The sequence below is a fragment of the Pseudophryne corroboree genome, chromosome 6 (genome assembly GCF_028390025.1).
Source record: "Pseudophryne corroboree isolate aPseCor3 chromosome 6, aPseCor3.hap2, whole genome shotgun sequence".
NCBI lineage: Eukaryota > Metazoa > Chordata > Amphibia > Anura > Myobatrachidae > Pseudophryne > Pseudophryne corroboree.
Window position 1 is genome coordinate 789352785 of NC_086449.1, and position 26456 is coordinate 789379240.

Consider the following 26456-nt stretch of genomic DNA (forward strand, 5'->3'; position numbering starts at 1 on the left):
GCTGCTGTACGGTGTACGGAGCAGTCACTTCCGCTTTCCGATTGTTGCTGGTGGGGAGAAGTAGCCACTTCCGGTTGCCAGTTACCCTACGTGTAGCTGCAAAAATGCCCGAGAGAGACAGTGAGTAGTATTAATGGCAGCTGTGTGGCCTGTGTATGTCTCTGTATGTGTGTCTGGTGCCTGGTAGGTGTCTCTGTGACACCAGGAACGTATTCACTAACTGTACGGTGTGGCCTGTGTTTACACCTATCTGCATGGGGTTATAATTTCTTCATATCCTTGTGTGTGTGTGTGTGTGTGTGTGTATATATATATATATATATATATATATATATATATATATATATACATATGTATTTATTTTACAAGAATTGTTTTTCCACACAGCTGTGGTTGCCCCTCTCTAGGTTTTGTGGAACTACAAGTCCCAGGGTGCTCTGGCAGCGCCCCATGTTGGGCACTGTAGCCACACAGCACCCACGGAGCCCCCTGTGTGCACTGTACGGTGTATACTGTGCTGTGCAGAGCTCTCACGCACCTCATCTGCTCGCGTTTTGCATTGTACGTACATTGTGTAGGGATCATTCCTGTGTGTGTAATTATCCTGGGGGGCTGGGTAGAGAGCGTGGCGTCTCCGTATTAGTGCAGCATATGGTAGCATGAAGTGCAGGTGACACGACATCAGTCTGCGCTCGGTCATACGTGGCGACATGCAATGTGGTGTCTGTATAACTAGGGGCACTGTAGCGCTGCTAGCCGTCGGCCACGACACATACAGAGTCCTCACTGTCTGTCGCCATACACACTGCCGTCATCATAGATTGCACATAACTATTCAGTTAAACATTCCCAAGGCATGATCTGTAACACCGCGTGGCCATTGGAACAGATTTCATGTTACACTATATACTTAAATGATCATTTCAGCAGCCTAATGTTTACAAGATATCTTATATGAATAATGGGTTGTACACGGGCACCAATGACATTATGAGCCTGTTGGCCCCGCAGTGCATGCTGCGAGCTATCCATAGCCTTCACTCGAGCTCTGTGGTCCTCCCGCACTGAGAGCCCTTCTCTGATGCCAGTAACCAGGGTGAGGGGAGGTCTTCCAGGACGATGGAACTTTTTAAGCTCTAAGCTTTTTCAAACTTGCTATAAAAGGATATGTAATGCTCACACTTATATACCACTCAGCGGTGACCAAGTGGGACATTCCAGGGTCCTTGCTTGGCTGCCTGTGGCACATATACCTCACTAAGCACTCCCATTCACCAGAAGCTTGGAGGACAGTTCCCTCTTGCTGTGTGGGGCTCTCTGATTTTGGAAGCCTGCCTTAAGTCTTGCGTCCCTGCTACCGCAGGGCTTCAGTATGTTTTGTCAGCTTTCATAATGTCAACAGTCATTATTTAGACACCGTAATGTCATCAGGTACATGTCAACACCCAATTTTCACCCTAACCATAGCATAAAATTGTAATGTGTCGACATTTGGACTGTCGATCTTTTGACCGTTAATATAAGGGCTGCATAACCTACAGCAGGCCATGCAGATGGAACCTTAGTTTTCAGTTGATAACCCAGGGTTGACTAAATTGTAAGGGTATAATGCACCAGAGTGACTGCAGGCTATTCATTTCATTTTTACCTTATTTCTGTTACTAGATGCAAATCCTTCCTTACTCCTTATATGTTACAGCTGACTACACACGTTAAAATATTACAGATAATATTGGAGAGTTGATCCGATATGGGAGAGTGCTTAGCCCCAGAAAAGCGCTGATCATATCATTGGGGTCGATTCAATTCACTGACAGTTGAATAGCACCGGGAGTTAGCTCCTGGCGCTATTCAGTACAGCGACAAGTGACACTTATTGTCGGGAATTCTTCTCTCACCCCCAGGGGATGAGAAAGGAAATCCGACAAAAGTGCGGCCGGCGCAAGGCTGATTCTGTCGGGAGTCAGCATCGCAGCGGGGAGTTAAGTCACAGAATGCCCTTTCTCCCGATAGTTCAACCTAAGTCAGCGAGAACGGGCCTTCGCCGACTTAACTCGAGCTGAATTGAATAGCGACGGGAGCTAACTCCCGGCGCTATTCAACTGTCGGGGAATTGAATTGACCCCATTCATTGCCATGTTGACAAATGTGGTCAGAAGGTGGAAGTTATTGGCCTGTGCAGACATTTTCCGGCCACGTTACAGCCTGGTAATGTTGCTTGCCACGCACTAGCCAATCCAATTTGTGTGGCTATCTTGCACGTTGGTCCATTTGCACGCTGCTCCTGCCTAGCAGAAGAATCTGCTTGTGTGTCACCAGCATTAGATGTCACTGGCTTCTAAATGGGGTATTGTACGACCACCCCATGGGTAACATATTACTAACGTTACAGGAGTTTATTGTTCTAATGTTCCTTTCCTTATTATTTTAGGTGAGTTGTTTTCCAATCCTCTGGCCCCTGATGGCCATGAGGTGGAAGATCTTCTTTCATTCCAGTAAGTAATATATGCTGCTTGTTACCGTCTGTTTCTTTTTGTGATTTTAGAATTAAATAACTGTCAGAAATGTTCAGAAGCGCACGAGAAATCCCTCAGCATAGCCCAACAAGTAGCTTAATAAGCAATATCTAGGAGGAAAAGAGTGGTCTAATTATACAAGAAAGAAGTCTTATGGTATTTTCACACTGACTTATAGAAGTGATAGAGACACACACCCTCCCATCTATAAATCTGTCTGCTCATTTAGTTCAACATCTTCAATCCTAATTTCCTTCATCGTCCACTAGGGGGCACAGGAGTGCTAACGCTGGGTATAGGGCTGGCTGGGAACAGGCAGGCACCAAAAGGGCCAAAATCCCCCATTAGTTGCATTTGGAGAGCATGAGCTACTTCGGGAGAGCCTAGCTTGTCTGGGACCCAGCATCAGGTGACTTGTCTCCACTGACCCTAAGACTGGACCAACAATGAAATATGACTAAAACTTGCATCAGTGTCTCTAAAGTAATGCAGGATATCATCAAGTCTTGTTCTGTGGATTCGCAAAATGTGCTATAATCAGCCCGCATAACGGTGTAACCAGCATCTGAAGGCGTCTCATGCAATTCTGGATATATAGTGACTAGATTTAAAGGGGCAAATCATTTTAATGCAGTAACAACCTGGTTTTGTTTACAAACGAATTGCCATTTGAAATCTAACAGCAGAACATTTGGGCTTCAAGCGTTGGTTTAGCAGATGATGAATGATTGATCAAGGCGGAGCACAGTGTGCCTCTTCACATTGCCATACATACTATGGTGTATCTTGTGGTGTTGTCTTTTGTTGCATCCATATTGCATTTTCTTGATGTAAATAACCATGGTAATTCTTCACATGTTGGTTGAACCGAGTGATAGATCCAACCCATGTGTGGCCAGCATTACAGGTATTAATTGTTTAATATTCATATATAATCTGTGGTTCCTTTTAGGTCAAAGTTGACAAATGAAGACTTCCGTAAACTGCTTATGACCCCTCGTTCAACACCTTCTTCTGCACCCCCTACGAAATCCCGTCACCATGAGTAAGTACCACTGTGCCTTACATCCATGCTTGGAGGAATAATACAGCCTCCTTTTCTGTAGCCCCTCCATTGTAATCTGTATAATATGTTATGCCTTGCAGAATGCCACGTGAATATAACGAGGATGAAGATCCAGCTGCTCGCCGAAGGAAGAAAAAAAGGTAATCTCATGGCCTCATTGGTACTTATTTAATGGTGCCTGAGTTGGGAGTGCAAAAAGAGAGAAGGAAGGCTGCGCTGTTTTGATGAACTGGACAATGTAATCTCTGTATGTAGTTAATACAATTTATTATAAAATATATAGTATCACTGTACTTTTGTGATCATTAGATCATAAAATGCATGCAACATAAAACAAAATATATAAAACCATGCAATATGGATATTATTATTGAAAAAGGGTTACCCAATGGTCAGAGCTGTAAATATGATTAGTGGAAGTGTCCGTTCCAAATTGTTCCCCCAAATGGTTCTGTATCCGGTGTAGATATTTAGTAGGAGATAAGCAGTGTCCCGTAAGGTGGAAATGTCCGCTAGAGGGATTGGTGCTCCTAGGTCTTAAATGGCGAGCTCCTCATGCGATGCGGATAATCAGATCAATCGGTCCAATCTGCTATTTGTATCCTCCGACTTTATATAGTATTCCGGATTTTAGTTGGGGGATGGTTCGGTCTTCCAGTAGATAGTCCTCAGCTCTGGGTCCCTTGTAAACCTGACGCGTTTCGCTGCGTTCAACCAGCAGCTTTTTCAAAGGTGTCAGTTGTTTGGGTATGTGGGGTTTATATACCCCTTCCAATATGGTGGCTGATTAGCACCTGGTAACATTGTTGCATGGTAATCAAAGAAGAAATCAAACAAAATATCGTAATATAAGTAGAAGACGAACCTACTTCTTATGATATATAAATTGTGAAGTTGTATTTACATTTTTATTAATATTCCCATTTCAGGGTGGAATCAATTTTGTTTATTCTGTATTTAGAGGGAGGAGACAGGAAGTGTGTGTGTGATGGCTAGCCAATCATTTTGTTTGTTTTTTCTGTGTTGTTACTATAGTTATTCGATTGTAGGATTGTTATTGGGGGGGAGCAGAGATGGAGGTGGCACACTGACCGCCCCCTAAGCTGTCAATCATATAATTCTTACGTAGCCAAAGTGGTAAAAGTAAGGAGGAAGAGGGAGGAGACCTTGCTAGTCCGATCACGTGACTGTCTTGCGTCACGTGATCGGAACTCTATTCGACGCTGATGAGGGCAGAACGTGTGTGGCAGGAGTATCGTCACGGTCGCATGGTCATGTGATAGAACCATGTGACCGCTGACTATACACTCAAGCAGAGGTTTTTTCTGAACGGAAGCGCCGGCAATAGAGCTTCCGCCAACCAATGGTTTATTGCAAGTAATATAGTCCCAGCACTTCCGCCAACCACTGGAAACCTTAAATACAATATCTAGACTTGGAATCTTCTCATTTATCCTGCGTCTTTCTTTAAATAAGAAGTCTAGTATACACTTAGTTAGATAGTCAGAAGTGAATATAGATATTGAAAGTTTTCTGTTATTTTAAAAAATTGATATGGGATAACATCAATAATATTAAATATAAATCCTAACTTAAAGTATAGAGAGAGAGGTACCAAATAATATTAATAGTGATAAATTAAACAAATCTATATAATCCATGAATATAGATCGATATACATATATACATATATGGAAGGTTGGTGTATTCCTTAGGTGAGATCATGTAATAATGTAACAATATAGCTAGAATTCTTTAGTGATATTAATAAATTGTAACACTTAGTATCTATTTTTAGCATATCCACAGCAATTTAGAAAACGTTGGTATTTCAGTCATTCTTTTGACTGTTAGTTGACTCTTGATGTATAGTCTAAAAGAGGGAAAATTATGTTATAAATATGCAATCTAGCGCAATATATACCCATCTCTATCTTCATGATTGTTTTTTATTTTTTATTTTTTATTTATTTTTTTATTTATTTTTTGTTGTTTTTTATTATTATTATTATTTTCTATTATATTGTATGCAAATCGAGTTGAATAATCATGTCTATAAATTTAGCTCATGATATAATAAAGGAAAAAAATGTGTATATATTACGCTAGATTATAGTATGAGTTGGGAGTGCGCCAGATATCATGGTGGCCACAACTAAAGCTAACCAATAGCTTGTGACTTTACAAAGTGCTGATTTCTCAGATTCAGGTGGTCATGGACCACAAGCTGTCCCCTGAACGGTCACCTGCAACCCAAGCTCCTTCCAACTTTATTGTCCCATTTGTTTGTTATAGCTTTGATTAGGTTAGAGGGCGGCCCATGGTGCTGTTGAAGCGTATCAGGTTGCCTATTGCTGGTCTATGGGCTTAAATAGACGGGCATTCATTTTACACTTCAGTGCACATTCGTAAAGTTTACTAAAATATGTCCTACACCTCCTTGTGCACACCCTTACAGTTGATGTTCCCGGATTACAGACAGATGCCTTACACATGAAACAAGTGCTCTTCATCTATGATATTCTTCACTTGTGTTAATGATTTAAAAAAAATAATAATAATTTGCGTACAGTTCTGGTTTAGGTGCGGTCACCCTGTAAAGAAGTTCTTAATTCTTTAATACTGTGTACTTGTCTGCAGCTACTACGCCAAATTGCGACAGCAAGAGATTGAGCGGGAGAGAGAACTGGCTGAGAAATACAGAGACCGAGCCAAAGAACGACGAGATGGCGTCAACAAGGACTACGAAGAGACGGAGCTTATTAGCACGACAGCCAATTACCGAGCAGTAGGACCCACAGCGGAGGCGTAAGTTACTCGCAAAATGTAACAGTTCTGTCGTTTTATGGTCTACAAGCGTTCATTGTTGTCTGTTCTGTCCTCAGTAACTCTGAGAGTGACGCTGTTGATTCTTGTTTTATACATTGTTAGATTTTTTTTACTAATTCAGGGAGAATTCTTAGGACGAGATTCAATTGTTATATCGCACCCAATCTCCCATCTAAAGTGATGGGAGATCACAGGGCGATATTCAATTGATCTATTTTATTGTGCATATCGTGCCCATAGCAGTCGGAGTTACTGTTCTCCTTTTTTTTTTTTTTTTTTTTCTTAATTAAAACCTTTATTTATATATCACCTAGAAATTACATATGCATAATTCTGTATAGTGACCCTGGAAATGGGGAGCTTATGTACAAGTCTATATAGTGACCCTGGAAATGGGGAGCTTATGTACAAGTCTATTCAATTAAAGTCTGATCTATTCCGGCGTAGACTCCTTTTTGCAGGACATGAGCAGTATTTTCGGGCGGAGATGAATGGCAGCTACTTGGCTTTTTTGGCCCGGTCCGATTCCCCTAGAACTGTAATTCAGTGTGTGAAGAACTCTGCTGGCCAATTGTGTTACTCTGGATCAATGGTGGCGGAGACGTTCCGTAGTTATTACTCCTCGCTCTATGCCTCCCGAGCCAGTTACTCTGACGATCAGCTTCGGGATTTTTTGGCCCAGTTGACCTTGCCATGCTTGTCCCGGGAGGACTCGGGGGCTTTGGATGCACCTATCACGTTGGAAGAAGTGGAGGCTGCGATCCTGTCTCTCCCGGCGTCTAAGGCACCGGGATCCGATGGGCTTCCGGGGGAAGTCTATAAAAAATACAGTACGTTTTTTGCCCCCTATCTCCTACAATTGTTTGACTTACTCTTAGAGGGTAGGGCTCTCCCGCGCTCTATGGCCGAGGCCAATATAATTGTCCTGTTGAAACCAGGGAAGAACCCCCTGCTCCCCGAGTCTTATCGACCCATTTCCCTCCTCAATACTGATGTCAAGATACTGGCAAAAATCTTGGCATCTCGATTGAATTTGGTAATTGCAACAATAATTCACCCGGACCAGACTGGCTTTATGCCAGGTAAGTCCACGGCCCAAAATTTGCGTAGACTGTTCTGTCATCTCCAGAGGGGTGATGTGGTGGGGTCGGACGCGGTGGTGGTGTCTCTTGATGCGGCCAAAGCGTTCGACTCCGTAGAATGGAGGTACCTGTGGGGGGTGCTGGAGAAATTTGCTTTTGGCCCTCGATTTATTAGCTTTATCCAGTTGTTGTATTCCTTGCCTGTGGCTCGGGTGACGGCTAATGGTTTCACGTCTGAGCTTTTTGCGTTGGAGAGGGGCACTCGACAGGGTTGCCCCCTATCTCCTGCACTGTTTGCAATCGCCGTGGAGCCGTTGGCCGGCCTGCTGCGCAGTAATGGTAGGGTCAGGGGCGTTGAGATTGGGGGTCATGTGGATGTGGTAGCGCTATACGCGGATGACATGCTTCTTTTTTTGCAAGACTCTGATGACTCCCTACAAGCAGTGTTACAGGTAGTGGAAAATTTTGGTATCTTTTCCGGTCTACTAATTAACTGGGACAAATCCCACATTTTCCCCATCTCTGGCCTTCTCCCGGAAAATACACAGGGGGCGTATCCTTTGCAATGGACATTGCGGTTCAAGTATTTAGGCATCTGGATTACTCCTATGGCGCGTAGCTATGTGGCCCAAAATATTGACCCCATTCTAGCGACATTTAAAGAGAAGGCTCATAGCTGGAAAAAACTACCGTTGTCTGTCCTGGGTCGGGTTAATCTATTTAAAATGGTGATGCAGCCAAAATTCCTTTATGCTCTACACAATTCTCCGGTATACCTCCCCAAGAAGATCTTTACTGTTATAGAGGGCGTTCTGTCCTCATTTATATGGGGTGGCAGGCCAGCGAGAGTCTCTATCAGGACATTATGCAGATCTCAGATGTCCGGCGGGGCAAGTCTCCCTGATCTCAGACTATACTATGTAGCGGCTCAGCTGTCTCATCTGAGTGAATGGATCGGGGATTCTCTAGGTACTACGGTGAGGGGGTTTCTGGCTGAGCGGGCGGAGTGCTCTCCTACTTTCTCTCTTTCTCCTCTTCAGCTTCTCCTCTCTGGTCTCTCAGCGCCTGGCTTGCCTCCCCTGTTGCGTCAAGCCTTGCTCATCTGGCGCTATGCACACACTTTATATGATTGGGAGGGACATGATGCCGGTACTCCATTGTGGTTCAATAGTGCATACCCTGAGCTATATGAGATGTCGCTAGATAATATATGGATTGCTAGGGGTGTCGTGGCGCTGGGTCAGCTGTACCACGATGGAGTGCTGAAGTCATTTCAGCAACTGAAGATCGAATTTGATGTACCTAATACTGCTCTGTTCCGGTATTTTCGGCTTAGACATGCTGTACAAACTCAATTCCCTCATGGCCCACCACTGATTGTTGACTCACCTGTTAGGACGATGCTTACTTCTCTGAGTCAGAGGGGGAGGGTGTCTACCATATATGCTGCTTTAAATAATAGAAGCTACCCCGATCTATTAAATAATCTCCGTATTAAATGGGAGACTGATTTGGGGCGCTTGTCCCATGAGCAGTGGCTCCAGATTATGAGCTCCCTTAGATACACTACGCCGTGTATAAGATATAAGCAGGTTTTTTTCTATATTTTACACAGGGCCTATCGTACTCCAGTTACTATGCAGAGGGCTGGTCTTAGGGAAGATTCTAACTGCCCCAGGTGTCGGGCAGCCGATGCCGGATTTTGGCACTTACTGTGGGATTGCCCTGAGATTTCCCTTTTTTGGCGTAAAGTGTGGAGTGATGTGATCATGACAGCACCGTCCCTCCCTACATTAGATCCTGGTATATGCTTGTTTGGGTTAGATCTTGAGGAAACACACTCTGTCTTACTGTATAAATATGTCCTGTGTCTCACTACGCTGGCAAAAGTTGTTATTGCTAGGGTCTGGTTCTCGGCAGATGTGCCTAGGGTGGAGCATTGGAGGGCGTTGGTGAACGAGGTAATTCGTCATGAGAGGCATATGTATAAAATACGGGGTTCCACCTCTCGATTTACGGAGATGTGGGATCGCTGGAGTAGCACATGGCTGGGCGGGCAGGTATTGAGCACTTGAGCGACATTCGTAATAATATTGATATTCTATGTCGTGTACACATATGCGAAAAGAATTAACACGCACACCGAACTGTGATCTGAAAATACCTGTTTATTGATGGCAATTGTTATAGGTTATTACAATGTTGTTGTTTTGTCTTGTTGTGTCAATGTGTTACAAAACTCAATAAAAAAATTACTTGATTTAAAAAAAGTCTGATCTATTCCGACATGCATTTGTCGGAATGGATCTGACAGGACCTATTCAATGAACGGCCAAATCCGATAGGATTTGTCTGTTCCCGACAATCTCAATCTGACTTTAAAAAAAAGTCGTATTGAAGAGATGAGGAAGCTGGGAGGAGGAGACTGGGGAGAGCAGGAACCCAGCGGATACAGCAGCGTAGCAGGAGGATGGGACACCGCCGCCAAACCTCACAGCAGTGTCCACCCGGCTACAGCAAGCGGGACCTAACTTGCTGGAGCTGGGTGGATGCTGCCGTGGGCAGTGGCGGTGCCCCATCCTCCTGCTACACTGCTGGAGCCGCTGGGTTCCTGCTCTCCCCCGTCTCCTCCTCCTCAGCTCCCAATAGCTGCGGTTTGGCCCGGTCGCGACAATGTCAATCCGACTTTTTAAAAAGTCAGATTGACATTGTCGGAAACAGGACCAAAACCTGTCGGATATGGCCCAGTTTCCGACAGCAGCACGCAGATCGGTGGCTATTCCGCCAATCCACTTGCTTTCCGACAGCTTCCCAACAAGTCTGAAAAAATGAGGCTGGATTGAATAGGTCGGAACCCCTTTCCGACCTATTCCAGACGGAAACTGCCGTCTTTCCAACAAGACGGCAGTTTCCGACTCTCTAATTGAATATACCCCTATATAGTGACACTGGGAATGGTGAGATTTACAATTACGTTCTTTTGCAGTGACAAATCGGCCGCAGAGAAAAGGCGCCAGTTGATCCAGGAGTCCAAGTTCTTGGGAGGTGACATGGAGCACACTCACTTGGTGAAAGGTCTGGATTTTGCTCTGCTACAGAAGGTGAGAGAAGGCATTCTCCAATAGAGCTACGTGCAGACTTACATGTTATAACCCAAGTCATGTTTTCTTCTTTTTCTGGCGAATGGCATCTAACGATGTCTGTTTAGAAGTATCCTGCATTTACCTGCATGCTAGCGTCTCCATCCTTATTCACAGGGCTAGGTGTATACATTCTGTCTACAACTGTGACCCACTCCTTCCCCATACTGTGAGCTACAAACACCATTCAGTAGTGCAAATACTGTTCTGACCGCCTGAAAATGTGTATATATTTTTAATTATTATTAAATAAGCTGTGTGTATGTTGTATTGTTAGGTCCGTGCTGAAATTGCCAGCAAGGAAAAGGAGGAAGAGGATATAATTGAAAAGCCTCAAAAAGAAACCAAGTGAGTGACCTATGAATAAAACAATGGCGCTTATGATTTGATGGCGTTATTTCTAAGTGACAGTAATCAGAAACTGCGCCATTTGTGCCTAGACTTCCTATTATGTCCAGTTGTAAAGCGTAATGGAATTTGCTGTGCTAAATAAGAAACTGTTAAGGCCATAAATATCTAATATTTATTTATTATGTAAAAGTATAACAAAACTGTACCAACATTTTTTTATTTCGTTGCCGAGGATACTTGAATGGATTTAGGGTATTTTGGGGTTGCTTAACTCAAAAATAAAAGTTAATTTGAATTGGCTCTTGTTCTTCATGTGCGCATATGGTAATCTACTGGAAAATTCTAGGTGTTCACTCCACGATCAGTTTAGAATATTCCCTCTCAGTATATAAGTGATCAGTCACTGTCTATTGGTATCTAAAAAAATTAAACAATCTAGCAACACCGATGTCATATTTGGAATCTCCCCCCCCCCCCCCCCCCCCCCCCAATTATTCTGATATGATTGGCAGCACAATGAATGTTGATCAGTATAACATATAACCTCAGGGCAGATAATTATATTGGGTGTAAAACTGGTGGATACTGTAAATGACTGATGTCTGTGTGTTCTAGTTCTGTTGCTGATGGCTGCACTATTAAAGCAGCCTGATAATTTGGAACTACAGTTGACCACTAACATTGATCACAACCACAACTTCATTATGGGGTATATTCAATTAGGGTCGGATCCATTCCAACATGCATTTGTCGGAATGTTTCTGACAACCCCTATGCAATCTCATCTCAATTCGACTTTTAAAAAGTCGAATTGAGAGGGGGGGAGCCATGGGGAGACCAGCAGGGGGAGCCGCCGGCAGACGGAGGAGAGCAGCGTTACAGTAGCGCTGCAGAAGGACGTCTCGGAGCCGGGTGGACGCTGTCGTGAATGGCGCGGCTGTGAGACATCCTGCTGCATCGCTGCTCTCCCCCGTCTGCCCGCAGCTCTCCTCCTCTGGGTCCCACATCTCAGTCCGACATTTTTTTATGTCGGACTGAAATGGTCAGAAACGGGGCCATATCCTGTCGAATTTGGCCCCGTTTCACTCAAAAGTACGTGAATCGGCAGCTATACCGCTGATTCACGTACTGTTCGACAAGCCGAATTCCACAACTTGTCGAATAAAAACTGATGGGACTAAATAGGTTGAATCACTATTCGACCTTAAAAAGTCGAAAACTGCCGTCTTTTTGACAGACGGCAGTATTCGACCCTAATTGAATATACCCCTAAATTTGCAATTCAGAGTTTAACTTTGTATACTGGCTTCAGAGTAGATTATTCAGATGCCCCAAAAATTTTTCGCTATCCCATATTCCACTATTCATCACTTTTATTTAAAGGCATATCCTTATTATTATTATTAGCAGTAGTAATATGATGCACAGAATAGTTTGTTCTTACCTTTATAACCATCTATGTGTAAGCGGTGGGAAATTGCGAGACTTCCTGCGGCATCCATGCCTGGACCTCACAGGGGGGGGTGGCTCATTCTTGGGCAGCCCTCCCCCACCCCCCATTTATTGTTGTAAATACTGTTGTTAGACACAGATTCAGTTCACATATATTCAATTACAGTCGGATCCTCCGACGGAGAGGATCCGACACGTCGGTATTCAATAGCAGGCTGTTTCCACCCGTTTCCCTATCCCATTCCAACCACTCATTTCCACCCTCTTTTATGGGCGAAAATGAATAGTAGAAAACGGACCGATTTCAACCGCGGTGGGGTTAAAAACGCATGGATTCTGCTCATCCATTTGTTTTTCGACTTGGAAAAACGGCACTTCAATTGAATATTGAAGTTTCTGAAAGTTGCGATTATCGCCGGAAAGTGCCGCCTTTCCGCCCTGTCGGTACTTCCGGCTGTAATTGAATATACCCCATATTGGTCTATAAAGCCTCATGATTTACAATTGTTTTTTCTTTTACAATAGGAAAGATGAGGATCCAGAAATTAAGATTGAATTCAAGACTCGCCTTGGTAAGTTCTGCACCCCTTCCCCCCCCATTTTCTTCATGATTTAAAAAAAAAAATAGTACCAGCAATCCACAGTAATCTTCTACCCACAGGGCGCAACGTGTACCGTATGCTTTTTAAAGGCAAAGCATACGAGCGCAATGAGCTTTTCCTGCCAGGGCGGATGGCGTACGTCGTAGACTTAGACGATGAATATGCCGACACTGATATTCCAACCACGCTCATTCGAAGCAAGGCGGACTGTCCAACCATGGAAGTAAGTCACGTCACTGTGAAATCGTTACAACACTGAATCGGTCACAATCACTGGGGCAGATGTATTAACCTGGAGAAGGCATAAGGAAGTGATAAACCAGTGATATGTGCAAGGTGATAAAGGCACCAGCCAATCAGATCCTAACTGTTAATTTACATATTGGAGCTGATTGGCTGGTGTCTTTATCACCTTGCACGTATCACTGGTTTATCACTTCCTTATGCCGTCTCCAGGTTAATACATCTGCCCCATTGTATGTAGTGTGACAGTTATTAACTTATCAAGTAGCATTGGAGGGCATAGAACCTAGGGGTGTATAAACGGCTCACCCTGCCGTGAGATGGACAAACATTCAGGACTTGGCCAGTAGAGTTAATATGGCAGCATTATAGCAGAGGACACTGCCGACATCAGATTACCTGTACTTTTGTTTTATCCATAGCATCCAGGTAACCGTTTTGACCATTCATTTTTCAGGCTCAAACAACGCTCACAACTAATGACATAGTCATCAGCAAACTGACGCAAATCCTGTCCTACCTGAGACAAGGGACTCGTAACAAGAAGCTGAAAAAGAAGGACAAAGGTAGTTATTTGGTGTATTTATCATGTACCCCCTAAGCTCTTATTTCTCTAGAATCCATAAGGGGTATTGGGGGAAACTAGTATGATGGGGTATAGACGGGGTCCAAAGGAGCCAGTGCACTTTCAATTTCTTCAACTGGGTGTGCTGGCTCCTCCCCTCTATGCCCCCGCCCACAGGCAGTTTAGAAAAAAAGTGCCCTCAGAAGAGGATGCACACTCCGCAGCTCCAGAGAGTTTTCTTCAGTTTAATTTTACATTTGTATTATTTTCGATATGCTGTCTGGGCAACAGGGAGTTAGGGGGGGGGGGGGGGGGTCAAGGTGCAGAGACGCTTCCCCGCTGCAGGACCACTGTCCTGAGTGGTGGTTGTTCAGCGGGGCACTGCGCCTTGGCTGTCACAGCTGCAGCACGCCACACACCCCTAACGTTGCCTGAAGGTGACATTGGTGGGGAGTACAAACCGGGGGCTCTGTTAGGGGGGGTCACTTGGTTTAAAGTGCGGCTGACCACGGGTGGGGCATACGGGACCCTCCTGGGGGGTTCCCGCTAAGATTCCCCGTGTAAAACTGCACAAACGGCTTGTGATGTTTTAAGCTACGAAGGAGACTTTGCCCATATAAATATTCATTATAGCTCTGGCGCCATTAGAGGGGGCTGGGCTAACTGAGAGCGGGACCTGAGGCGTTTTGGCGCCTTGCTCTGCTTACAGCAGCCATCTACAGCACACACAGCGCTTCCTGCCTCACAAGACACGCTGGAAAACTGCTACAGGGTGTAGCAAAGGGGGGAGAGCCGCTTATGTACACTATCCTGATCCTCTGTAGGACTTAAATTGTTAGTGTTTACTGTGTTTAGAAAGCTGACAGCCTCATTGGGGCTGTGCAGCTCAGGGTGTGCTGGTGTTCTCTCTCATCTGTGTCTCCTCACATAAAGTAGGGCAGGCTTGCATTATAACTGTCTGTGTGTATGTTATTTTGCTTACTGTGAAATATGGGTAAACACAAGCTGTGCAGTGTATGTCAAACCAGATTCTCTCCATTATATAATGATTCTGTTTCATGTGAACAATGCAGTCAATCTTCACAAATTAGTGAAGAGGCTGGGGGAGGGGGTCCAGAGCCCCACTGGTTAGGGTCTCTTAAGACTATGATGTTAGATATGTCATCCCAGCTCACTGCTAATGTGCAGAAAACTCAGCTGCTGCAACAAGCTGTTACAGATTTAGCTGCTAGGGCAGATGCACCCCCCCCCCCCCCCCCCCTTCCTCATGCAGGTCCACAGAAACGTGGATCACCTGCTGTATCAGATTCAGATGATGATATTCAAGATGATGGTGATGATCTGGATGCCGTTAGTGGGGATACCGATACTGCTCAGGGTATTGAACCCCTCATTTTGGCTATAAGGGATGTGTTACAGCTCCCTCTAGAGGACGCTGCTTCACAGCAGTCGTTTTTCTTTCTACAAAACAAGCCCAATGTCACTTTCCCTGATTCTCCAGAGTTAGATGACTTATTCTAACAGGCCTGGAAAATACAGACAAAAATTTCCAAGTGTCCGAAAATTTTTTGCGTACTTTCCAATTTGCTCCTCAAGGTAGAACGTTCTGTGAGGAACCCCCTGGGGGGAATGTCTCAGTCTCTCACCTGTCTAAGAAGGCGGTGCTGCCTGCTCCGGGCTTCTTTTACTATGAAGGTTCCTGAGGATCGAAAGATAGAGACTACCCTAAAATCTATATACTGCAGCCGGCCTTTCATAAAGACCGGTCATTGCGGGTTGCTGGATGACCCATGCTATTCATTCTTGGGCCACGCAAATTCAGGGGGGCCTCTCGGGGTATATGCCCTTAGTTACTATGGTAACCCTCCTGAAATACAATCAGGACACTACACGTGTCCTCTGTGATTCCCTCAAGGAGATGGGGAACATTAATGTTCGGACGTCTGCCATGGTGGTGTCGGCGCGCAGGGCCTTGTGGTTGCGTCAGTGGATTCCCCTTCCCAAGATTATTCAAATCATGCCTCTAACAGGCTATCCAAAACTGCGATTGCGGGCCAGGAAGAACAGGAATTTATGGTCTCCTTGGATATCAAGGAAGCCTATCTCAATATTCCGATTTTTCCTCCTCATCAGGCGTACCTGCGGTTTGCCCTGCTGGATGATCAGTTCCATTTCCAGGCCTGTCAACAGCCTCAAGGGTGTATTCACGAAGGTGATGGCGGAGATGATGCTTCAACTCCGGGTCCAGGGGATCAATGTGGTCCCTTATCTGGACAATCTGATAATGGCAAGATCGAGGGAGCTTTTGTTGCTCCATATCGACCGCACCATCCGTCTTTTGTCCGACCATACGTGGATCCTCAACTTACAGAACTCCCACCTGGTGCCAACTCAGAGGCTCCTGTTCCTGGGGATGTTGCTGGATACTGTGGCCCAGAAGGTGTTTCTACCAGAGGACAAGGCGAAAACACTTCAGGAGATGGTCCGCATGGTTTTCCGACCTACCCGAGTGTCCGTACATTTCTGCATAAGATTGTTGGGGAAGATGGTTGCCTCATACGAGGCAATCCAGTATGGGGGTTTCCATGCTAGAAAGTTTCAGTTGGATCTCAACAAATTGTCCGGATCACCTTTTCAGATGCACCGGATAATTCAGCTGTCACCTCAGCCCAGGATTTCCCTCCTGTGGTGGCTACAGTCCTCCAATCTCCTGGAGGGCAGGAGTTTCGGGATTCAGGATTGGACCCTTCTCACAATGGATGCGAGTCTGAGAGGATGGGGAGCTGTCGCCCAAGTGGCGCAGGTCCAGGGCAGGTGGTCAGCCTCCTTCCAATCAACATTCTGGAACTTCGGACGATCTACAATGCTCTAATTCAAGCCTCTCCTCTGCTCAAGGATCATGCGATCCAGGTACAGTCAGACAACGCCACGGCAGTGGCGAATATAAATCGACAAGGATGGACAAAAAGCAGAGCCTGCATGCGAGAGGTGTCAAAGATACTGCTCTGGGCGGAAAGAAATGCAAGAGCCATGTCAGCATTCTTCATTCTGGGCATGGACAACTGGGTGGCTGACTTCCTGAGCCGTCTTGATCTCCATCCGTGGGAGTGGGGGCTCCACCATCTGGTGTTCCATCAGATCATCGACTGGTGGGGTTGCCCACAAATAGACATGATGGCTTCTCGTCTCAACAAGAAACTTCCCTGGTATTGCTCACGGACCAGGGACCCTCAGGCGAGGGCAGTGGATGCACAGGCGTCGCCTTGGCCGTACCGGCTGGTCTACCTGTTTTTTCCTCCGATCCCATTGTGCCCAAGAGTACTAAAGCGAATCAGGAATCAAGGTGTCCAGGCAATTCTAATTGCCCCGGATTGGCCCCAGAGGGCGTGGTACGCTGATCTTCTGGACATGTCCGTAGAAGACCCTTGGCCTCTGCCACTCAGAAGAGATCTTCTTCAACAAGGACCGTTCGTCTACCCGGACTTACAGCGACTTCGTTTGACAGCATGGAGGTTGAGCAGAACATCCTAGCTCGCAAGGGCTTTTCCATGAAGGTTATTGCAACCATGGTTCAGGTCAGGAAACCTGTGACGTCAAAGCACTATCATATCTGGAGGAGATATGTCTCTTGGTTCGAGGTACGCACGTATCCGCCTGCGGAGTTTCACTTGGGACGTTTCCTGCAGGCTGGTGTGCATAAGGGCTTACGTCTTGGTTCCATTAAGGTCCAGATTTCACCTCTCTCCATTTTTTTTCAGAAGAAATTGGCAGTGTTGCCAGAAGTTCAGACCTTCCTGCAAGGGGTACTCCACATACAACCTCCCTTTGTGCCGTTTACGGCACCCTGGGATTTGGATGTAGTGTTGACATTTCTACAGTCCTCCTGGTTTGAACCTCTGATGATAGTAGAAGACAAGTACCTCACGTGGAAGACTGTGATGTTACTGGCCCTGGCTTCTGATCGGCGTGTTTCAGAATTGGGGGTCTTATCGTGTAAAAGTCCGCACTTGGTCTTTTACGAGGACAGAGCAGAGCTCCGGACTAGACAGCAGTTCCTGCCGAAGGTTGTCTCCGCGTTTCATCTGAATCAACCTATTGTGTTTCCGTCCAGTTCTGACGCTTCTGCTCCTCCGGAGGCATTGGATGCTGTGCGTGCTTTGAAGATATGTCAAGCGTACATCTCCGGTCAGAAAGACAGATTCCTTGTTCGTGCTCTATGATGCGCAGAAGAAGCGTTACCATACTTCAAAGCAGTCCATTGCTTTAAAGAAAAAACAACCAAGAGAGCGCTATTCACATCTGATGTGGATTTTTATTTAATATCTATGATAATTCAGCGCATTTTATACTTAATGCCGGCCAGCAATACATAAAAATACAATAAAAATCACAATGAAAAACTAAAACAATGAATAATTATATCTTTTTTTTTTTTTTTTAATTGTTAACTACATATATGGATATATCCGCTCCCACTGTATTGAGATATCTCTCCTTATAACTTTAGATCTCAAGAGGAACAAATATTTTGCACATGAAACATATCCAACACTATTGCTCTTATCCGGAATAGCTGCACATGTCGACATGTGCATGTGTCGACACTGAGGAAGCCGCCGATGCTTGCGAGTAGGCGGAGAAACGCGTCTGTCAGTATTTCTGCCTATATACTACAGCGGACGAACTATCACCAGCTGGTCGGCATTATACTCCCGCACCAAGGGAACTTTCATACCACTTCACATCCTCGGACTCCGGATAAGGTCGTAAGTGTGAACATCGGCCGGGAGGACGAGCAAGTTTACCGTGGTTTAAAGCAGGACACATATTGCACTCCTTAAACAGTTCACTTTTGGGTTAATTAACCAGGAGGATCATCACATGCATTGTGATTAAATAGTGGCTCTTTTACGTTACATTACTAACGTCTGCTCATTACTAACTGTTGCTTCTAATCAGCTTTGTATGAATTGCTTCAATAATATCATTAATAAGCTGCAAGCCGAAGGTCGCTCCCAATATTCTCTTCAATATATGTGACTTTGATTAGATGAATCGATACATGGACACATTATTATTATAGCGAGATATTCAGAGGCTAAAAAGCTCATGTGCAGCTATTCCGGATAAGAGCAATAGTGTTGGATATGTTTCATGTGCAAAATATTTGTTCCTCTTGAGATCTAAAGTTATAAGGAGAGATATCTCAATACAGTGGGAGCGGATATATCTATACGTGTAGTTAACAATAAAAAAAAAAAAAAGGATATAATTATTAATTGTTTTAGTTTTTCATTGTGATTTTTATGTATTACCGGCCGGCATTAAGTATAAAATGCGCTGAATTATCATAGATATTAAGTAAAAATCCACATCAGATGTGAATAGCGCTCTCTTAGTTGTTTTTTCTGTAGTTTCATATATAGGGGCTGAATAACCAATTGCCCCTGAGAGAGCTGCATACATATCTGTATAAATCACAGCGCCAGGAATTGTTCATTTTTTCAGTCCATTGCTCGTTGGATTAGGCTTACTATCCAAATGGCCTATGTGTCGGCAACTTTACCTGTTCCTAAGTCTCTAAAGGCCCACTCTACAAGATCAGTGGGCTCTTCCTGGGCGGCTGCCCTTGGAGTCTCGGCCTTGCAAGTAAGCCGAGCTGCTACCTGGTCGGGGAAGAACACTTCTGTGAAGTTCTACAACTTTAATACCCTGGCCAAAGAGGATACTCGGTTTGGGCAGGCGGTACTGCAGCAGTCTCCGCGCAATTTACCGGTAGGTATTAAAATCCTATATTAATCCGCTTAATCAGGCGCAGCAGTTTGCTGCAACGCACACCGTGGGGGCATTGATTGGAACCGGTGCACAGGGGCTGTAAAAGTGCAGCAACTAATCGCAGATTGCTTCATATTCTGGTAGTGTGAGTGATAGAGTTCAGGAAATACATTGTGACCCTCTGTAGTAGATTAATACGGGACCTCACCACAGTGACTGAACAAGTAAACCATCCAATATCAAGTGATTTTTTTTTTTTTTAACTGTTGCCTCTTTGGCCTTTTTAACAGCATGTATAGTATATGTCTTTGTGCTATAATGCATTCTTTATTTATTTGTAGGAAAATTGGATGAAAAGAAGCCTCCAGAGGCTGATCTGAAGTAAGATCTTTTATATAATTTATTGATTATTTCTGGAGCTTTGCTCTTATATGAGATCTGTGATACAGAATGGGTACTGTGCTCACTTTGTTATTAGGGTGGCCAATCCCTGGCTGGTTTTTAAATACCGGGATCCGGGATTAAAAAACGCTCACTCCTGGATACCCGGCATTGGGGATTGGTGGCAAATGGTCGTCCCTCGTCCCGTCCCCCCGCCCGGCTCCCACAGTGACTCACCCTCCTCTCTCGTCAGGCTAGTGATGTGGCTTGCGGTGGGCTAGAGAAGGGTGGGTCGGCGGGCTTCAATGGTGGGTGTGGGCGGTCCGGCTGTCAGCGTGCCTGGTGTCGGGCTGCGCAGCATGACCTCTGACTTCATGTCACGCTGCGCACAGCTGGGGACGGGGGGCTTGGCATTAGAAAAAAAAAAAAAAGCATATGATGGCTAATCCCCGAAATCCCGTCATTGGAAGTTCCATCCCGGACAATTTTAGGCCAAAATCCTTGAATTTGCCACCCTATTTGGTCTAAATCACTGCATTATTTACTAGTAGTTGTATTTATACAGTACTGTTCTCCCATTGTCTGTCATGACTACCAGGGACGTGCAGTCAGGGGAGGCAGTGCCTCCCCTGTCATTAGTGATTAAAACAATTCAAAGAAGATAATTGTAACACATATCCTGTGTTATAAGTATCTTCTTTATGTAATTCTAAACATTTTAATGCATCAAAATTAGCTTGGGAGGCACCGATAGCAGTGCCTCCCTTTTACAATGAGAACGGGATAAGGAGGGGCGTGGGGCGGCAACAAGCACTGGGCTGTAAAAGCCCATTGAAAAAAGGGAAGAAAGCGGCACTAGTAAAAGTGCCTCGTTGACAGAGACGTGCTGTCAACACACATCATAGCACGCCACTGTCAGCGAGGCAGCTGTGATTGGACAGGTGGATCCAGTGCTGGATCCACTGTCCAATCACCCATACCACGGCAGGGGGAAGCGGCGGCGGTACAAGAAGATATGTACTTCTGTGGGAGCTGCCTGGTAGACAGTTTCCCAGGCAGCTCTCTAAGTAGGCTGGGCGAGCGATTGAACACTGGGGGGGCGGCAATCTCTACATACCCGGCTCCTTCCGTGCACCGCCGCTGGCACTCTTACAGCATGGGAGCCGAGGCCCCGCCTTATGCCAGATAGGTATGCTGAGACTGGCAACGTTGCGGCCTTCTCCCTGTCCTCCAGAGCGGCTCCCAGCAGCGATGTGTGCCTGCGACCTGCAAGAAGGGGTAAGAGAAGTGGAGGCTGCAGGAGAGAGACACAAATGATGTGATGAGGCTAGGGAAATGAGAGATGGTTCAGGTTGTCAGCACTTTTTGTCAGGTGTGTGTGTGTCTGGGGGGGCAGCATCAGCACACCAATGCCACCATTTCTCAATAGGTTTTGCTGTCAAAGCCCCATTTCCATTGATAAATATCTGCTTTATTTATTTAACAAGACCCCACAGCTTCACTGCTAATGTTATTCTTCCCCTAATTGATTTGACATGAGGAAGTGTATTTTACTAGCGGTATTCCCCATTTGCCATTCGTTGCGCTATTTAAAGCTTGTCAGCTGTAGCTGTCTGTTAATTTGCACTCACCGGCGCTGTATTGCCGGAGCCCCCCTCCCAACTTCATGTTCCCGGCAACCTCCTCCTGGCTCCATGACCCTAGCAACCTCCTCCTGGCTCCATGTCCCTAGCAACCTCCTCCTGGCTCCATGTCCCTAGCAACCTCCTCCTGGCTCCATGTCCCTAGCAACCTCCTCCTGGCTCCATGTCCCTAGCAACCTCCTCCTGGCTCCATGTCCCTAGCAACCTCCTCCTGGCTCCATGTCCCTAGCAACCTCCTCCTGGCTCCATGTCCCTAGCAACCTCCTCCTTGCTCCATGTCCCCAGTAACCTCCTACTTGCTCCATGTCCCTAGCAACGTCGTCCTTGCTCCATGTCCCCAACAACCTCCTCCTGGGTCCAGGTTCCCGGCGACTTCCTCCCGACTTCATGTTCCCAGCAACCTTTTCCTGCTTCCATGTTCCCGACGACCTCCTCCAGGCTCCATGTTCCCGGCGACCTCCTCCAGGCTCCATGTTCCCGGCGACCTCCTTCAGGCTCCATGTTCCCGGTGACCTCCGCCTCGACACCATGTTCTCCGCAACCTCCTCCTGGCTCCATGTTTCTGTCTAACCCCCTCCCGGCTCTATATCCATATTCCGCCTGCTGCCAAATGGTGTGACGGGCTGGCCCCAGACCCCTACATGCTGGACACCTCAGATCCCCAAGCATGGCTCCTCCTCCCTGCAGGCTTTCCAAGAGTACGAGGTGCAGCAGCGCGGCCTGGAGCACAAGCAAATCTCTTCAGCGTCTGGTCAGAGAGACTGCGCATGTGCCAGGAAGGAAGAAGCACTGGTACTGCGCATGTGCCAGGAAGGAAGAAGCACTGGTACTGCGCATGTGGCAGGAAGGAAGAAGCACCTTTACTGCGCATGTGGCAGGAAGGAAGAAGCACTGGTACTGCGCATGCGGCAGGAAGGAAGAAGCACTGGTACTGCGCATGCGGCAGGAAGGAAGAAGCACTGGTACTGCGCATGCGGCAGGAAGGAAGAAGCACTGGTACTGCGCATGTGGCAGGAAGGAAGAAGCACTGGTACTGCGCATGCGGCAGGAAGGAAGAAGCACTGGTACTGCGCATGCGGCTGGAAGGAAGAAGCACTGGTACTGCGCATGCGGCAGGAAGGAAGAAGCACTGGTACTGCGCATGCGGCAGGAAGGAAGAAGCACTGGTACTGCGCAGGTGCCAGGAAGGAAGAAGCACTGGTACTGCGCATGTGCCAGGAAGGAAGAAGCACTGGTACTGCGCATGTGCCAGGAAGGAAGAAGCACTGGTACTGCGCATGTGCCAGGAAGGAAGAAGCACTGGTACTGCGCATGTGCCAGGAAGGAAGAAGCACTGGTACTGCGCATGTGCCAGGAAGGAAGAAGCACTGGTACTGCGCATGTGCCAGGAAGGAAGAAGCACTGGTACTGCGCATGTGCCAGGAAGGAAGAAGCACGGGTACTGCGCATGTGGCAGGAAGGATGAAGCACGGGTACTGCGCATGTGCCAGGAAGGAAGAAGCACGGGTACTGCGCATGTGCCAGGAAGGAAGAATCACTGGTACTGCGCATGTGCCAGGAAGGAAGAAGCACTGGTACTGCGCATGTGCCAGGAAGGAAGAAGCACTGGTACTGCGCATGTGCCAGGAAGGAAGAAGCACTGGTACTGCGCATGTGCCAGGAAGGATGAAGCACTGGTACTGCGCATGTGCCAGGAAGGATGAAGCACGGGTACTGCGCATGTGGCAGGAAGGATGAAGCACGGGTACTGCGCATGTGCCAGGAAGGAAGAAGCACGGGTACTGCGCATGTGCCAGGAAGGAAGAAGCACTGGTACTGCGCATGTGCCAGGAAGGAAGAAGCACTGGTACTGCGCATGTGCCAGGAAGGAAGAAGCACTGGTACTGCGCATGTGCCAGGAAGGAAGAAGCACTGGTACTGCGCATGTGCCAGGAAGGAAGAAGCACTGGTACTGCGCATGTGCCAGGAAGGAAGAAGCACTGGTACTGCGCAGGTGCCAGGAAGGAAGAAGCACTGGTACCGCGCAGGTGCCAGGAAGGAAGAAGCACTGGTACCGCGCAGGTGCCAGGAAGGAAGAAGCACTGGTACCGCGCAGGTGCCAGGAAGGAAGAAGCACTGGTACCGCGCAGGTGCCAGGAAGGAAGAAGCACTGGTACCGCGCAGGTGCCAGGAAGGAAGAAGCACTGGTACCGCGCAGGTGCCAGGAAGGAAGAAGCACTGGTACCGCGCATGTGCCAGGAAGGAAGAAGCACTGGTACCGCGCATGTGCCAGGAAGGAAGAAGCACTGGTACCGCGCATGTGCCAGGAAGGAAGAAGCACTGGCACTGCGCATGTGCCAACCTGTGAGAGAAAAAAACCCAGCTAGGTTTTGATTCGTCAGCGCTGTTTGGACTTCACAAACAGCGCTGTTTTTTGTTTTTTTTACGTTGTCGCTCACCAGCGACAGCTTCATTGTTGAGTTCCTGTTAAAAACCGCTTCAGGCAGTAACGTTAATTAATGTGTAAAAAAATAATAATGTTGATAAATGGGGGCATTAATATGCCGATGATACTCTGCCTGCATCTGTGCTTATGTGCTCAGCAGGGTGTGTGTCAGGACAGCTATTGTGCTGTTGTCAAACAGACAGAAGGCATCTTGCATTTTGTATCCGCATGGTGATTTTTTTTTAATTTCTCTCCAACACTGCCACAAGCAGCGTGTGTGCGAGCTGCAATCAGGGAATGTGGGGTGAGCAACAATCAGGTGACTGGGGGGGAGTGAGCCACGATAGCGGGAATGGAGTTGCACAAACTGTGGTCATCCTACTGTGGGGGTGAGAGCCGCAATTGGGATGCAGGTCGTGAGCATCCAAAAGGGGAGGCAAGTGGGGTGTGCAAGTCGCAAGTAGGGGGGTATAATGAGACAAGGTGGCTTACCAACAGTGACAGCTTTGGCTAATGTTAGACTGTAGGGTAGATCCCTGTTGACAGTCGCATGATGGGGCTGATGCTGTTCTTAAAACGCGAGTTGAGGTTTGTGTTCTTATGTTGTTGGGGATCTAGTGGTGAAGCCAGTGCCTCCCCAGCCATTGACCTCACCGCACGCCACTGACTACCCATATCAGTCACATAGATACGCAGTTTCTGATGCTGAGCACATATCCGTCTTCATGTCAGCATCTACAGGGTACATTTACTAAGCAATGGATTGCCTGACGCTTTGATTACATTGGGTGCTACCGGTGGTTAGGGAATCCCAAATACAGGATCCGGTTCTGTCTTGTCTGTGCCAGTGGTTCTCAAACTCCGGTCACAGGTGTGGTCTTTACTCACTGACACATTTTAACGGATTCACAGGTGGAGCTAATTATTTCACTTGTGTTTCTGTGAGGAGAACTGGAAAACATGATCTGTTTGGGGTCCTGTGGACCGAGTTTGAGAACCTATAGTCTATGCCTATCTGTTTCTAAATCCCATTTTCGCCACAAAAACACAGCGAAACCAATGGGGTTAAACCTTTAAACCCCATTAGTGGGAAACTCTGGAGGACAGAGAGCATAGGGTCTCCCTGATTTTCCACTAACAAGCACTAGGTGGCACTATAGCAGGGGAGTACATTGTACCAACTAGCTTGAGGCCAATCAGCTACAGGGCTGATATCCCTAGGGAAGTGTGGTCTCACTGGGTTCTGCAGCAGGTTTGAGCATAGTAAATGCTCTGCAATGCAATTGCAGCAATATGGCCAAACCGATGTTTACTAAATTTAGTTAGTGACAGGATAAGTGTCTGGATGCTGATCTAGAATTCAGCTTAAATAAGAAGGGTGGATAGGAGTTGAAACATTAAATTACGTTTTTCCAGTGTAGCCTGAGCTTAGATCCCGTAATCTGCATGAGATCTATGTATAAAGCCTTGGAGAGAGCTAAAGTACCAGCTAATCAGCTCCTAACTGCCACGTTACAGGCTTTGTTTGAAAAATGATGGGAGCTGGTTGATTGGTACTTTATCTCCTTACACTTTATCACTCCTCAAGGCTTAGTACATACACCCAGTACATGACCATCGTAAGGGGATGAGCCTAGTCTACCCTTATAGCACAAAAGGCCCCACTGCTTATGGCTTTCTTACTTGCAAATGATTGAGCCAGGATAGTTTATATACAAAGCTATATAATAGTCAGATGGCTTCTACTTTAGAATGTAATTGTCGTTCCGTTTCTCTCTTAAGCATATTTGACGATATTGGAGACTACGTTCCAACCGCGGCCAAAGCTCCTCGAGAAAAAGAACGAGAGAAACACAGGGAGCGGGATAAGGACCGAGAGCGCCCACGGGAGAGAGAGAGAGACAAAGAACATGAGAGAGAGAGAGACAGAGAACATGAGAGAGAGAGAGAAAGAGAACATGAGCGAGAGAGAGAGAGGGAAAGAGACCGTCCTCGTGACCGAGAGAGGGACCGGGATGAAGAAAAGAGGAGACAGAGCTACTTTGAGAAACCAAAGGCTGATGACGAGGTGAGGGCTGTAAATCTAGACCAGATTCTGTTTGTTCTGTTGGAACTGCTGTCCTACAACGTTGAGTTTTGGTCCTTTGCGTAATGAACGCTGGATGCTAGGGTATTGTACTCTAACCAGAGTCCTACCTACTCATTGCTGGTAAAAACCCAAACCTCTCCCCTATAAATAGTAACTACTTATTTAGAGACATCGTCACTTTTTATGAAAGCTATACTAGCCTGCAAGTAATAAGGCGATCCTGGTATACAGATGGGTCCAGATTTATCTTGACCTTTAATAGGATTAATTGAGACTGGCCAGTCGGACTTAATCCCC

The 26456-nt window shown here is 46.4% G+C and overlaps 1 protein-coding gene across 1 annotated transcript in view; it reads left to right on the top strand.

Annotated features, from left to right (window-relative positions):
* Positions 1-4: 4 nt before the first annotated feature.
* Positions 5-26456, top strand: part of IK (IK cytokine) — a 57820-nt gene continuing 31368 nt past the window's right edge. The window contains exons 1-12 of the mRNA XM_063928777.1: positions 5-120; positions 2432-2495; positions 3469-3561; positions 3663-3722; positions 6223-6390; positions 10480-10594; positions 10911-10981; positions 12962-13008; positions 13098-13261; positions 13739-13847; positions 19963-20002; positions 25853-26138. Coding sequence (XP_063784847.1) covers positions 105-120; positions 2432-2495; positions 3469-3561; positions 3663-3722; positions 6223-6390; positions 10480-10594; positions 10911-10981; positions 12962-13008; positions 13098-13261; positions 13739-13847; positions 19963-20002; positions 25853-26138 — 1233 coding nt within the window. The 5' untranslated portion in view covers positions 5-104. The remainder of the gene's footprint in view (positions 121-2431; positions 2496-3468; positions 3562-3662; positions 3723-6222; positions 6391-10479; positions 10595-10910; positions 10982-12961; positions 13009-13097; positions 13262-13738; positions 13848-19962; positions 20003-25852; positions 26139-26456) is intronic.